General features: G+C 40.0%; 1 protein-coding gene across 1 annotated transcript; it reads right to left on the bottom strand.

Annotated features, from left to right (window-relative positions):
- Positions 1-246: 246 nt before the first annotated feature.
- LOC125891362 (SAM pointed domain-containing Ets transcription factor-like) lies at positions 247-12,550 on the bottom strand. Its single transcript, XM_049580594.1, has 7 exons — positions 12,180-12,550; positions 11,771-12,069; positions 6,093-6,530; positions 2,730-2,927; positions 2,509-2,556; positions 2,243-2,380; positions 247-814 (listed from the first exon to the last, which is right to left on the bottom strand). The coding sequence occupies exons 3-7, from the start codon at positions 6,514-6,516 to the stop codon at positions 636-638; spliced, it is 987 nt and encodes a 328-aa protein (XP_049436551.1). The 5' UTR covers positions 6,517-6,530; positions 11,771-12,069; positions 12,180-12,550; the 3' UTR covers positions 247-635.
- Between the last annotated feature and the right edge of the window lie 363 nt (positions 12,551-12,913).

Here is a 12,913-nt window from a genome sequence, read left to right as displayed (position 1 = left end):
ATTCCATTCATGTTACTATGCTAGCTGGAGCCAGCAGGCGGCCATCTTAGCTTAGCATGAAGACTTGAAAGAGCGAGCTTAGCTCTCTCCAAAGGTATTGAAACTCACCAACCAGCACCTTTTAAGCTTACTAGACAAACAAGGTAACGATATAACGTGTTGAATACTCAGCTTGTTTTTAACCTTTGGACAGAGCCAGGCTAGCTGTTTTCTGTCTTCATGCTAAGCTAAGATGGCCGCCTGCTGGCTCCTGTGACATATTAATTATACAGATACAGAGTAATATCTTCTCATCTAACTCTCAACTGAGAAGCAAATAAGCATTATGTCCTTTAAATGTTTCCATAGTTCAAAAAAGAAATGTGTCTATTTGAGAACCAAACAACACACCAAAAAATAAATTTAAAAGAAGAGTGCTAAAGGGACAAATAAAATAAAATCGAGCTTTAAGAAAAATTAAGTAGAGTGATATGATGATAGGCAGGAGTGCATAGTTTAGTAGGCAGTCTTTACAAATGAAATGAACCGTAAAGTACAACGAACGAGCCTCAGAGTTCATGTTACTTCTACTGTATGTCCAGCATATCTTCGGTTCCTCCTCAGCTCGTTCTCCTCGGATCAGCCGATCCTCGTCATCATACGGGATTGACGAACTGGTAGACGAGTCTGCGTGACACATCGGGCTTTCGAATGATGCCTTTCTTGTAGTACTGGCGTATAGAGCGACTCAGTTTGTCATAGTTCATAGCCGGGCGGTTCTTCCTGATGCCCCATAGCCTGGCCACCAGAGCGGAGTCTTCTATTTTGAAAATCCCTGTGGACAAGAAAAGAAACGTACTTAGTTTGGATTTTGATGTGAACAAGAGCCCCTGCATTTTGGGAAATGTGCTTTTTTGCTTTCTTGCCGACAGTTAGATAAGAAGATCGATAACATTCTCTCATGTCTATATGTTAAATTTGAAGCTACAGCCAGGAGACAGTTAGCTTAGCTTAGCACAAAGAGTGGAAACAGCTAGCCTGTCTCTATCCAGAGATCCAGAGATAAGACATAGACATTCTGCCTATCAGCCAGGGGTGGAGTCAGACTTTGTAAACATTCGGGGCTCAGCAAGTGGACATGCTGTCTGCAGTCATTTTGATTTGACGAGTGGACTTCACAGCCAGCGATTTGACCAGCTGAGTTGCAGGTGACACCATCAGCTCGCTTTAGTGAAGCTCAGACCGGCCAGTTCACACCGTTGAACCTTCCCTCTGCAGTGTTATGAAAAGGTTTCGTCTCATCGCAAACATTGGTCTGAACTGCGCTTTACTCCCAACTCATGTAATTTTGTCCTGACACTTGGTCAGTGGCCCTCAAAGTCAAATACCGACGCACAGAGGCACTCTTTATTGGGTATGAGATGAACCAATGCTGGCATTTTTTAACGCTTCAAGCAACCACTGTAATATAGAGAGCAAGAAAATTATAGAGTGGATGCGTCAAACCAACTCTGGACTTTCACCCAGGAGCCTGCTGTTTGTGTCTCATGTGAAACCAAAGGTGAATCCAGTTATTTTAATAACAACGTAGCATGCTAGTATGTGTAGCATTCTACACTAATGACATCAGTTTACGTTATATTATGTTTGTAATAATTCTGGGCTACTTATTTTAAGCCAAACCATGATGTTTTATCTTCACTGAATCCCGTGCATTTGTTGTCTAAGGACGTAAACCTAATGCATTTAAGTGGGGAAACTGTAAACTTCCTGTGATGTTTACTTTGAAGCATAAAACTGGCAGATTGTCCCCGAACGTTCAAAACTGGCCAATGACCTAGTGTCAGTATTTGACGAGTTGGGAGTGAGAATGTATTGGACACATTTTTTACATTTAAATCCATACCATAATAATCTGGGCTGCTCTAATTTCAAGTCAAGGATCCCCAGCAATGCCGAGTAATGTGGTCTGAGTCTAATGTGGACTGAGTCAGACTAGCTTTGTCCCACTTCTTGCAGTCTTTATGCTAAGCTAAAGCTAACCAACTGCTACATGTAGCTTCAAATTTAGCCCACAGATGTCAGAGAGGTATTGATCTTCTAATCTAACTCTCAGTAAGAAAACACATATGTTCCCAGAGAGTTAGTAAGTGATGTTACGATTCTTTAAAGTAACTTTAAGTCCCCCTATTTAGCATTTATAATCAGTATATAAACATTTAATAACTGCGTTATAACAGAGTATGATGCAGTATCACCTTACCTTTCTCTTTGTTGAGCCAGCGGATGCAGCGGCTGTAGTTATGAGGCTTGAGGAGCAGCTCTCGGAGGAACTGCCACAGGTGGATGGGCTGGCTGGGGTAGTTACGCATCACATCTGACCAGGAATCATCATCAGCTGCTGACGTAGGAGAGACTGTCAGAAAACATCTGTCACTTCACCTTGTTTCACCTCACCTTATTTTATTTAGTAGAACCACTGTTTTAGTCAGCTGTATAGAAATCGAGTTCCAAAAACCGAGAACTCACCAGATTTGCTGTCCTCCTCTGGCGGGCAGCGCTCCTTCATTGCAGCAGCTAAACAAGCAGAACCAATCATGTAGCAGTTTACACCACACAGAATGCTTAAAGCCAAGTCTTGAATTGTCTCTTAGTCACACTGCATTTGCTTCACAATCAGCCTTTTTTTCTCATTTGCATAACAGCAGAGTTGATGCAGGTTCATCTCCCCGTGTCGCTGTTGTTCTTACCAGATCTCCAGATGTCCAGATGAGCATACAGCATGTCCCCAAACTGCGAGGAGCGCTGTCTGAAGTCTGCTTCTGTCATGGAGCACAGATCCCTGCCGCTCAGCTCCTGAAACATGGTGCTGACCTGCGTCAGCCTGTACAGGTGCTCGGTCCAGAGGAGCCACTTCTGAACGTGCATACAGCTCCAGTCCAGCGGGTCTGACGAGAAAAACACAGAAAGACCAGGCATTTTAGTTTACACACACGTTCAGACCTTAAATGATGACATTATTTCCACCATTGAAAACATGACAACATCACTGCAAAGGTTGCTAACAGACATGTTTTCATTTTTATCATGGCATCCAGAGTTTGACCCATATTAGGGACTAAAATTCAGAATATATCTGCCTCTGTTGCTTCAGTTTTGACCATTATGTCTTTGATTGTCAGGTGTGACTCGCGTTATATTACAAAAGAGCAATGCCAAATCTTTTTAGTCACTGTCAGGAATTTTAAAATGACTGCTTCAGCTGGTAAAGATGCTGCAAGAACAAGAAAAAAAGTCTTAAACTGTCATTAAACTGAAGCTAAGATTAAAAGTATGCGATCAAAGGAACTGTGTGAAGATCAGTTAACCAAACCAGAACACAAAGACAAACTTAAAACTGTTGTTTAGAGAGTGAAGTTAGTGTTATGTCAATAGCAAGGACCACATGGCTTCTTCTTACTCGTCAAAGTCAGTTTAACAGTCCCAGAGAGCACTATTTAGCATGAGCAAACAGTTTGTGTTACTGCATTGTAAGCCACAGCTCTACTCAACTCAACTGCTTGTTTTGTGCTTTCCGTTGGCAAAAGTTAGTGATAGTACCTGGGTTTTGGTTTTGTTTTTTGGGTACCACTTCAGTTGAGCTTCCAGGTGAGCTGAGCAGACACTAGAAGGTGGCGTTAAAACACTGCAGACCACTAACCCATCAGAGATAATCATTACTTGTGCCACAGGGGGGCATCCAGCACAAACCTACCATTTTCAAGTAGCCAAGCTAGCATCAATAGCAACCATAATCTTATATTCACTCAACCCAGATTTGAAAAAACGGCAGCCTGCTGTACACTAAGTTCAGACGTTCCTTTGGTTGCCAATGAAAGGATCCAAAGGGTGTCATGTTGAAGATGATGTCATGGCAGTTTCACACTGCACATCGCAGTCAGCTGAGAATCCAACCGACACTGACGGCGTACTATCAAGCCGATTTGACATCGAGGTGAAACTATGGAATTACATCGGGTCTGTCATATGATTCTATGGGGCCCAAAAAGACTTGTGAAACAGACCTCTGTACATCAGTGGATACCTTTTTTTTGTTGAGCATCCCCAATAACTACGGAAGCGTATTGCATTCACTTGACAAATTAAAAAAAAAAATCTGTTTTATTGAGTATTTTTTTCTGTTTTTCGGAGTAATTTTTTTATTTTTCTGTTTTTCAGTGTAATTTTTTCTGTTTTTCGTTTTTTTGTTTTGTTTTGTTTTTTCATGGTAATTTTTTCTGTTTTTCTGAGTATTTTTTTCTGAGTTAAGAGAGCAATACAACAACAGACGCTTTCATTCCTTTCTTGAGAGCTATATATAATGGAAGCAAACATGACCCGCTTGTTTAGTTTAATCCAGTTTTACTTTGTTTTGGGTTATATGTCCAGCTGATTCTGGAGAAACACTGCAATGCACACACAATGTTCAGCAGATCTGTATGGGCTTTTCATCTGAACAACCGCAAAGTCTTAAGGTGCCTGCGTAAAATCGACAAACTAATGATAACACCATCTATATGACGTAAAGACAAGAGTATCTCCCAGTGTCTCAAACCCAAAACAAAGTAAAACTGGATTAAACTAAACAAGCGGGTCATGTTTGCTTCCATTAAATCAAGCTCTCAAGAAAGGAATGAAAGCATCTGTTGTTCTATTGCTCTCTTAACTCAGAAAAAATTACGCTGAAAAAAAAAAAAATACCACGAAAAACGGAAACAAAAATTATCAAGAAAACCAGAAAAAATTACACCGAAAAACAGAAAAATAAAAAAATTACTCAGAAAAACAGAAAAAATTACTCAATAAAACATATTTTTTGCAAGTTAATGCAATACACTTCTGTAAATAACATCTTTCACTTGTTTCAGAATTGAATCCATTCAGTCTGATAACATTTCTAAATTCTAAAAGAGTCACACAACTAAATCATTTTTTGTCCCATTGAAGTTAGGGGCTCAGCCAGCTGACGTCTGTAGCACGCCTGCTCTATGGCCCCAACACCGCCTAAGATCTGGATAAATTTATAACCAGGAAGTCAAATTTTTTGGCTTCATGCGCCACTGAGCAATTTTTATAAGAAAGAACAGAGCCCTGGGGTGCCCACTACTTCACCTGGTAGAACAGGCGCCCCATGTACAAAGGCTGGGTCCTTGCTGCAGAGGCCATGGGCTCAACTCCAACCCACGGCCCTTTGCTGCATGTCATTCCCCTTCTCGCCATTTCACATTGTATGTGGCCTATCAAATGAAGGCAAAAACCCCCCCAAAAAGAAGAAAGAACCAGGGCCCCATTTCCAATGCTGTTTCCAGTACTCTGTATACATTCATGGGTACTAAGTGCAGTGGAAAACGAAATAGAGAAAACAAACCTGGTACCAAAACTGAGTTGAGTCAAGCCAAGCAATGCCGTGGAAGTGAGGCATAAGATTAATCTTCTGTGGCTTCAGTCACTTTACTTGAGTATTCTCATTTAAAACAACCTCATTTTAAACAACCTGGGCACATAATGAAGTTTGACATTTGTAGTCACATATCAGGCAGATATTAGTTGCACTATGGGAAATGTAGGCTCCAGTGAGCTCAACCCATACTAGGAACAAAAGGTCAGGAAATTTCTGCCACTGCTGCTTTAATTCCAACCTTTTTTTTTAATCTTTCTTTTGCAATAATAATGTGAAACTAAATCACTGGCTTACTCTTTTAAACTCCATGCACTTTCAAATTTGAGCTTCCATAGAAATGTTACATACTTTCCAAGTTATGTAAGTCAGGCTGTATCGAAAGCGCACACACACACTGTGTGATTTTAAGCCTCTAGATAAAGACTGAGTTCCTAAGAAGTGAAGACAGTCGTCTGCCAACAAAGAAGTTTACACAAGGTGGGCCAGGCCTCAGATGCTCACCAGCTGTGTCTCTGTGGATGTTGATGTGAGAGCAAACAAACAAATGACAGCTTCTGACGGTTTATTTTATTAGACTTATATTTCTGCCAACATTTCTACAGTGGGTTTTTTTAATCAAATGTCTCTCTTTGATAATATTAATACGACGTTAACCAGTTAAATCGTATCCTACCTGGTGCAATGTTGAGCAGTTTGCAAGCCGTGTCGACATCCTTCAGCACCTCTCCCACCACCATGGTCTGCACCTGCTCCAGACAGCGCTCTTCCACCTGACCCTCCATCTCAGAGGGGGGCTCCTGGGGATGGCTCGGCTTGGCTGGACTCAGCTCCGGAGTCCTGGAGGGAGGAGCAGTGGGAGCTGGGGCCTCTGTCATCCTCAGCACCCAGGGGTTCTCCTCTATAGCTGATCTGTCATAGCAGGGGAGGTAGACCCCCGGCCAGCTGAGCTCAGGGAGCCCCAGCAAGCTGCGGGGCGGCTTGATGTCCTCTGCCTGGTCCAGCCAGGCCATCCTGGTGTCAGTGTTGGGGTGGCTGATGTAGAGAGGCGAGTGCACAGTGTAGCCTGTGTGCTCGCAGCCAGGACTCCCCATGCTCATGTTTGTTTAACACGCTGGAAGAAGAAAGCTCTGTTTTCATAAAGCGTCATCGGTGTCATAACAGATTTACACCCTACCTGACATTTTCAACAGCAACACTGACAGAGCTGCATTGATGCTACCATACCCAGATGCTCAATATTTAAACAGCAGCAATCCTAAAGTAAACCTGACATTTGTTGCGTGCTATTTACTCTGCTGGGACTTACTTTGAAATAAGGAATCTGTCATTGTAGCGTTGCAAACTGGAGCCATTGTGACAGTTAAAGTCACTGAAGCCATTGTTTGTCTTTGACTGTCTTTTAGTTTAACTCAGAAATCAATTTTTAATGCCAGAATTAAGCCAGAATCTCCCATAAATCTATATGTTTTGAAAATATCCAGGTCAAACAAGTTCAGCCTGGGTGAAATTCTGACCTTAACTTTAACTATTCTCATCATTCAACTATATCACAAAGCAATCAACTCCACCTTTAAACACAGATAAAGAAAGAGCGATCGAAGCCTTGTTTGACCTCGAAAGTTGAAATTAATGTTTGTCAGTTTTACTGTAATTCCAAGAAAATGTGATTGCTTGGCTGCTATCACAATGTAACACCCACTGCGTTTTAGAAATATCAGGTCATTCAGATAGATTACAAGTTAACTGCGAGAGAAAAGCTTGATAGAATACAGCATAAAGGGTGGGACACGTATAATACATGGATAAAGGATAAGCAGCTGCAGTGTATGGTATGAGTAAGAGAACAGCTCACCAGGCTGGGAGTGGTGCTGTGTGCCAGTATCTGATCTGACAAAATACCTGTCATAGTTTCAAGTCATTAAATACATGTTTTTTTTAATCTGTTTCTCTCTTTTGTCCTTTAATTCGCTGCTACTTTCAGCAGAATAGAATATGTGTGATGGTATACAAGACAAAAATGCAGGACAAAAAGTATCTGCAGTATCAGACCACACACATCATGCTCAGTATTATATGTAGGCTACCTTTTTGGTAAACATTGATTTTAAAGTCCTGACAGGAAGATTGATCAGTCGACATCCAAAACATGTCCAAAACAATGGCACATGGTGCGAGGTGGTGCGATAAGGAAGTTCTCTCTAAATAAAACAGAGCTATAAATAACTGATAAAGTTATTTAGACGTATATTTGCAGGAGAATAAAGGTGCTAAAAACGACACCAGTAGCTTTTATCTGATACCTATAGGCAGCAATTTATTTTACAAAGTCACCACAAAGATCCATCATCTTTGGAGTTGTGATTAATTATGTAGAGATTACCAAGACAGAAAGATATAAAGATGTAAAAATAGAGGAAAATTTGTGAAAGAAGACGCATGGCCCAGATGTCTGGACTCATGTCTCTACTATTATTTCCTCGCCTGCAGGCGTTAGCAGTTTAAATGTTTAGTGGCGGTAAAAACTCGCTCTTCTAGATTTTCCTTTCTCTCTGGGACAAATGACTTGTGTGTCTGTGTGTCTGTGTGTGTGTGTGTTCAAATAACAGCAGCACGCTCATGAAAACAAGTCTGTTGTTTGTAGACTTATATTGGGAGCTGTGTTTTACACCTCTTCAGATAGCAAACTGATATGAGAGGCATTTAGTCAATATGACAAACTGTGTTCATTCATCACACCTGCATTCCACTGTTCTCTGGACAAAAGGTGTTTGACAACACACCTTTATGAGCTGTTCGGTGTCCGTTCAGTGAAATGACATGTGGCTGTGTCTGTCCGAGCATGTGTGTGTGTGTGTGTGTGAATGTGAATGTGTGTGTGTGTTACAGGTTGCAGGGTGGCAGGAAAGAAGAGAGCAAGAATGGGTGAGTGATGTAAGTGATATTCCTTATCTATACACACAATCTAGTTTTTATCTTCAGGCAAAACATTAATTCATTTGATCAGTCAGCTTCACCTTTTTTCCTCTTTAAAAATATAATTATTGCCATTTATCTTACTATAAATATAAACATTATCAGAAAATAACTGGGGAGTTGACTATTGTCTCCATCCCAGTTTGAAATACATCACTTTAAATAATATGTGATGTTTACTGGTCTAGACGAGTGCTTTGCAACCAGGGGTCCTCGAAGGGAATGCAGGAGGTCCCCAGAAAAAAGAGGAAAAAGTTTTTATTCACTAGAAGTGAGGCCAATTCGAATAAGAGTCATAACAGTGACTATTCAGGTCATAGGTTTCACTTGCATTCCGCTTATCTCCTCAACTGTTAAAAAAAAAAAAAGTTCTGGTCTTGATCATATCTAACCAGTGCCAGACCCGAGGCAAGCTTCCCCTGTACAGCCCCCCATTATTATTAATATTTATATTATTATCATTATTAGGGATGAGCGAGTACACCATTATCTATATCTGTGTCTGTATCTGTTCAACCAATTAAATTATCTGTATCAGTACTCTGAATGAGGAGTTTGTGCCAAAAGTAGGCGGAGTTTAAATCTAAAATGGGTTGGGCCTAATCGGAAGTTGTTGTTTTAAGCCTGAAATTTACATACATCAATCAGAAGTTGCAATATTTATTACCCATGAGAAAAGTATTAACAGAACAGCCTCAGAATTGAGCTTCAGATCATTTTTTATCACAAGAGTAATAGATTACACACAGCTACCCTAATGAAGATTTTCCTTTATCACGAGTATGATACTCAAACAGGTAAAAAGAACATTATCTGTTGTAGATAGTCATCTCATCTGAGTTTTCAGCTCAACCCTAATTAGATACAGTATCTATCTAGCTATCTACCTACCTACATCTACCTTTCTATCTATCTATCTATCTATCTAGCTATCTACTTACCTACATCTTCCTTTCTATCTATCTATCTAGCTATCTAGCTATCTACTTACCTACATCTACCTTTCTATCTATCTGTCTATCTATCTAGCTATCTGCCTACCTACATATACCTACCTACCTGGGTCCTCGATACGAAAAAGGTTGAGAACCATTGGTATAGACAACATTATAAAGAAAAGAAATTCTTTACTATTATTATTGTTATCAGTTGGAACACTAGTGGAACAACTAGTATTACTAGTGATAGTAGCAGTATCATTGGTGGCAGTGTAGTCACTTTAGTATAATAAAGAGGAAACAGTGGGAGTAGAAATCTATGAATACATGACAGTTATAACGGCAGTAGCACTAACAGCAGTATATAATAGTGGGGTAGGGTAGTAATACTAACTAAACACTATTCAACAAGAAACAGCTCTACAGATTTTATTCTCTTTAGATTTAAACGTTCAATGGGCAAAATACCTTTTTAAATAGGGCTGCACTGAATGTAATAAACCTCCAGTATCTGAAACTGATTGAAGCTGAGAAAACATTTTCAGCTGGCTTTGAAGAAATGGCGAGCAAACAGTCTCTCAGAACAGAGACCTTGCACAAATGATCTCAGTGTTGTCCTTTTATGTTATCTCTTTTATTTCTTTATGTGACTTAATGGATATTATAATTGCTCCTGTCGGCCTGGCATCTCTCTCTCTCATCTTGGCATTCCTCCCCAATAATAAATAAGCCTGTGGGCTTTATGGTGTAATTTAATATTCGACAGTTATAGTTTTATGATAACCGTCTTAAGGTAAGGCAGTTTTATGTGTAGTTTATCTATCTATCCATCTATCTATTATAATATCAGAAGTAATGGCAGTACTAGCAGTGGTGTAGAGTAACTTAAAAAGTACATTTTAAGTTCAATTTTTCAAGCATTGTACTTGCATTTTATGCTACTAAATATTTAATTTCAGATTTTATACAGCAACAATATTTACTTACTATAGTTACTACTTGCTGTAGGATTTCATAATATACATATGAGCGAATATTCAAGATTAAACAACCCATCTGTATCAAATAGAAACAAAACATGGCTTCTCCTTGACCAGCTACAAAAAGTTCAACTTTTTATTTGTAGAAGGGTATTTTAAATATGTATTTTTTTCCCAGCAGAAGTTTGAGTTGTTATTGTAGGAAAAGCACAGGTGTGATTCATAACGTTAAAAGCTTTTGGCTTTGTTATATTCAAATATCCAAGGTAGTCATGACAGTGTGACAGTGAGCCTGCATGCACAATATGAGGACCCTGGAAGCAGCTAAATGGAATTCAGCCGTCATTAATTATATTATTTACGCAGTGGCAGAATTGCAGTAATATAAACATGTCAGTCAGAGCTGGCCCTGGACTTTTGGGGGTCCCACGCTGGATTTGGTTTGGGGAAACAACCCCCTCAGTGTCACAGATTAATGTGGCACTGAAATAAATTGTGTATAGAAATTACATTAAGCACGCATTATGTACAAAAAAAGTATATAAAGACGAAAGTCAGCCCTATTGGCAGCTATGCTATCTTTAAATAGACTATCTATTAACCTTAACCTATGAATTCTTCTTTTTTTCTTGGGAGTGCTTGTTTTATAGCCCAGTGATTCCCAACTGGTCCCGATTTCTCCTTAGTCATTACGTAAAGGTCCACACAGTTTAATATATTCAATGTTATACTTGCATTCGGCCATGTCATCAAGCTAGTCTGCTGTCTCTGTCAAGAAGCTGTCCGTTAGTCATTCACTCCACGGCAGGAAATGGTGCTATGCACCAGAAATTCATAAAATTTCAAAATAAAGTGCGTTTTTTACAAACTTGTGGTCCATTCAGAATGCACCCACGACCCACTTTTGGACCGCAACCCACCAGTTGGGAACCACTATCATAGGGGACAGTAAATGACTTGCGTAACCTACCTAAACTTTCCATGTCACCTGTCATTGTGCTGATATGTTTTTTCACTATTTGATGGCAAAAATGGCACGAAAGGTCATATTTTTGTTTATCAAGTCCCATTTTTATTTTATTTCTATCTCTATCTCGTGTTTGTTGAAAAAAAAAAAACTTTCTAGGTCAGGGGCCCTAAGAAGCTGCTGATATCTGTTAATAGGTAGGGCCGGCTCTGATGTCAGTCAGTGCAATACAGAAGTGACTGTTCCAACTTTAAAAACTGATCCATCCATGATCCATTTTAAGTTTTGTGGCCCCACATTTTGATCCCTTGAACAAAAAACCATCCATATGAGGATTTAGGAAAGAGCACCTTACAGTTCCCCAAAGTACCAGAATACTTCTTCCACTACAGGTAGCAGCGTCAGTAGCAGGTATCATCATGTGGTAGTAATAGTAGTAGCAGTAATAGTGTAGAAGTAGTAGTAGAAGTTTTAATGTGAACAGCAGTCTTACCTTGTCAGTGTTTGTGGATTCAGTAGTTTCCAGTACCGAGGCCTCTTCTCAGCTCTGCGTAGTTTGTCTCCTCTGTCTTGGTAAACTGTAAATGTGGACTAAAGTCAAGGTCCTGTGGAGACTGTGTCTGTTTTGCCTTCAGGTGAGGATGTGCTACATATAGTTTTTGTCTCCTACCCAGCACTCACAGCTGGATCATTTGTGTCCACTCCAACTATGGAGACACCTCATTAGACTCCTGGTCCAGGCAGCAAGAGTTTGACTTATTTGGGACACAGTGCTTTCGTGACATATCAATTCTGAAAGAAAGGGTGTGTCCCAGTGAGGGAGGTTGCTCCAAGTGCCTACCTAATAATGACTTGGGGCAGTATTGCAGTATTCGCATAAAGAGTTCCTTCAGTAAACAAACCTGGGGAGTCTTAACAGCCTGGGGACAAGCTGGGAAGGCACCTAAAGAGTTTTTACCAGCATTTCTAGAATGACAGTTTTTTAGGATAATTTCCCAACTTTGTAAGCAAAAACTACTGAAGCTAAATTTATCTAATCTAATCCGATCCCCTGAGTGTGTCGAAGTTCACCAGTCTGTGTGAGAGGTGGGAACAGTTTGTGTCTATTTTGGGATAAATCTACTACTGAGGCCCGGTAGATATTTAGACTGGAGGAGCTTTGAAACTCAGAAAAAGTGGCACTTTATAAAGTGTTTCACTTGACTTAACACTCACTGTCAAGTTGTTCCACTGTTAGAGGATCAGCACGCTGTTTGCATATAGCAGCTCTCCATTGCAGTCCAGCTTCCAGAGGATTAAAGTGAATTTAAATGGTGAAGAAATGGTCCCAAATATTTTTACTTATCTGACTGGGTGACTACATCTACAGGGCAGAGATAATCAGATGGACAGAGACATTTAGAGGCTAACTCTCATTATAATGTGTCAGGATTAACTGAGATACAGAATAAATGGGGATCTAATTGTAATTGTGTTTTCATACAGGCTTGATCTCTAGAATGCTGGCTATGTAAGGTCACAAAGGATGTAAAGAAAAACGTCCATGAAATATCATTAAATCACCCACAGGAAAAAAGTGGTTAGAGTCACTTTGACAGGTGGAAAACTATTAGCGGAAAAAGTTGAATAACTGGTA

This window comes from Epinephelus fuscoguttatus, linkage group LG7, assembly GCF_011397635.1.
Source record: "Epinephelus fuscoguttatus linkage group LG7, E.fuscoguttatus.final_Chr_v1".
Taxonomy (NCBI): domain Eukaryota; kingdom Metazoa; phylum Chordata; class Actinopteri; order Perciformes; family Serranidae; genus Epinephelus; species Epinephelus fuscoguttatus.
This window is presented reverse-complemented; position numbering and strand designations above follow the sequence as displayed.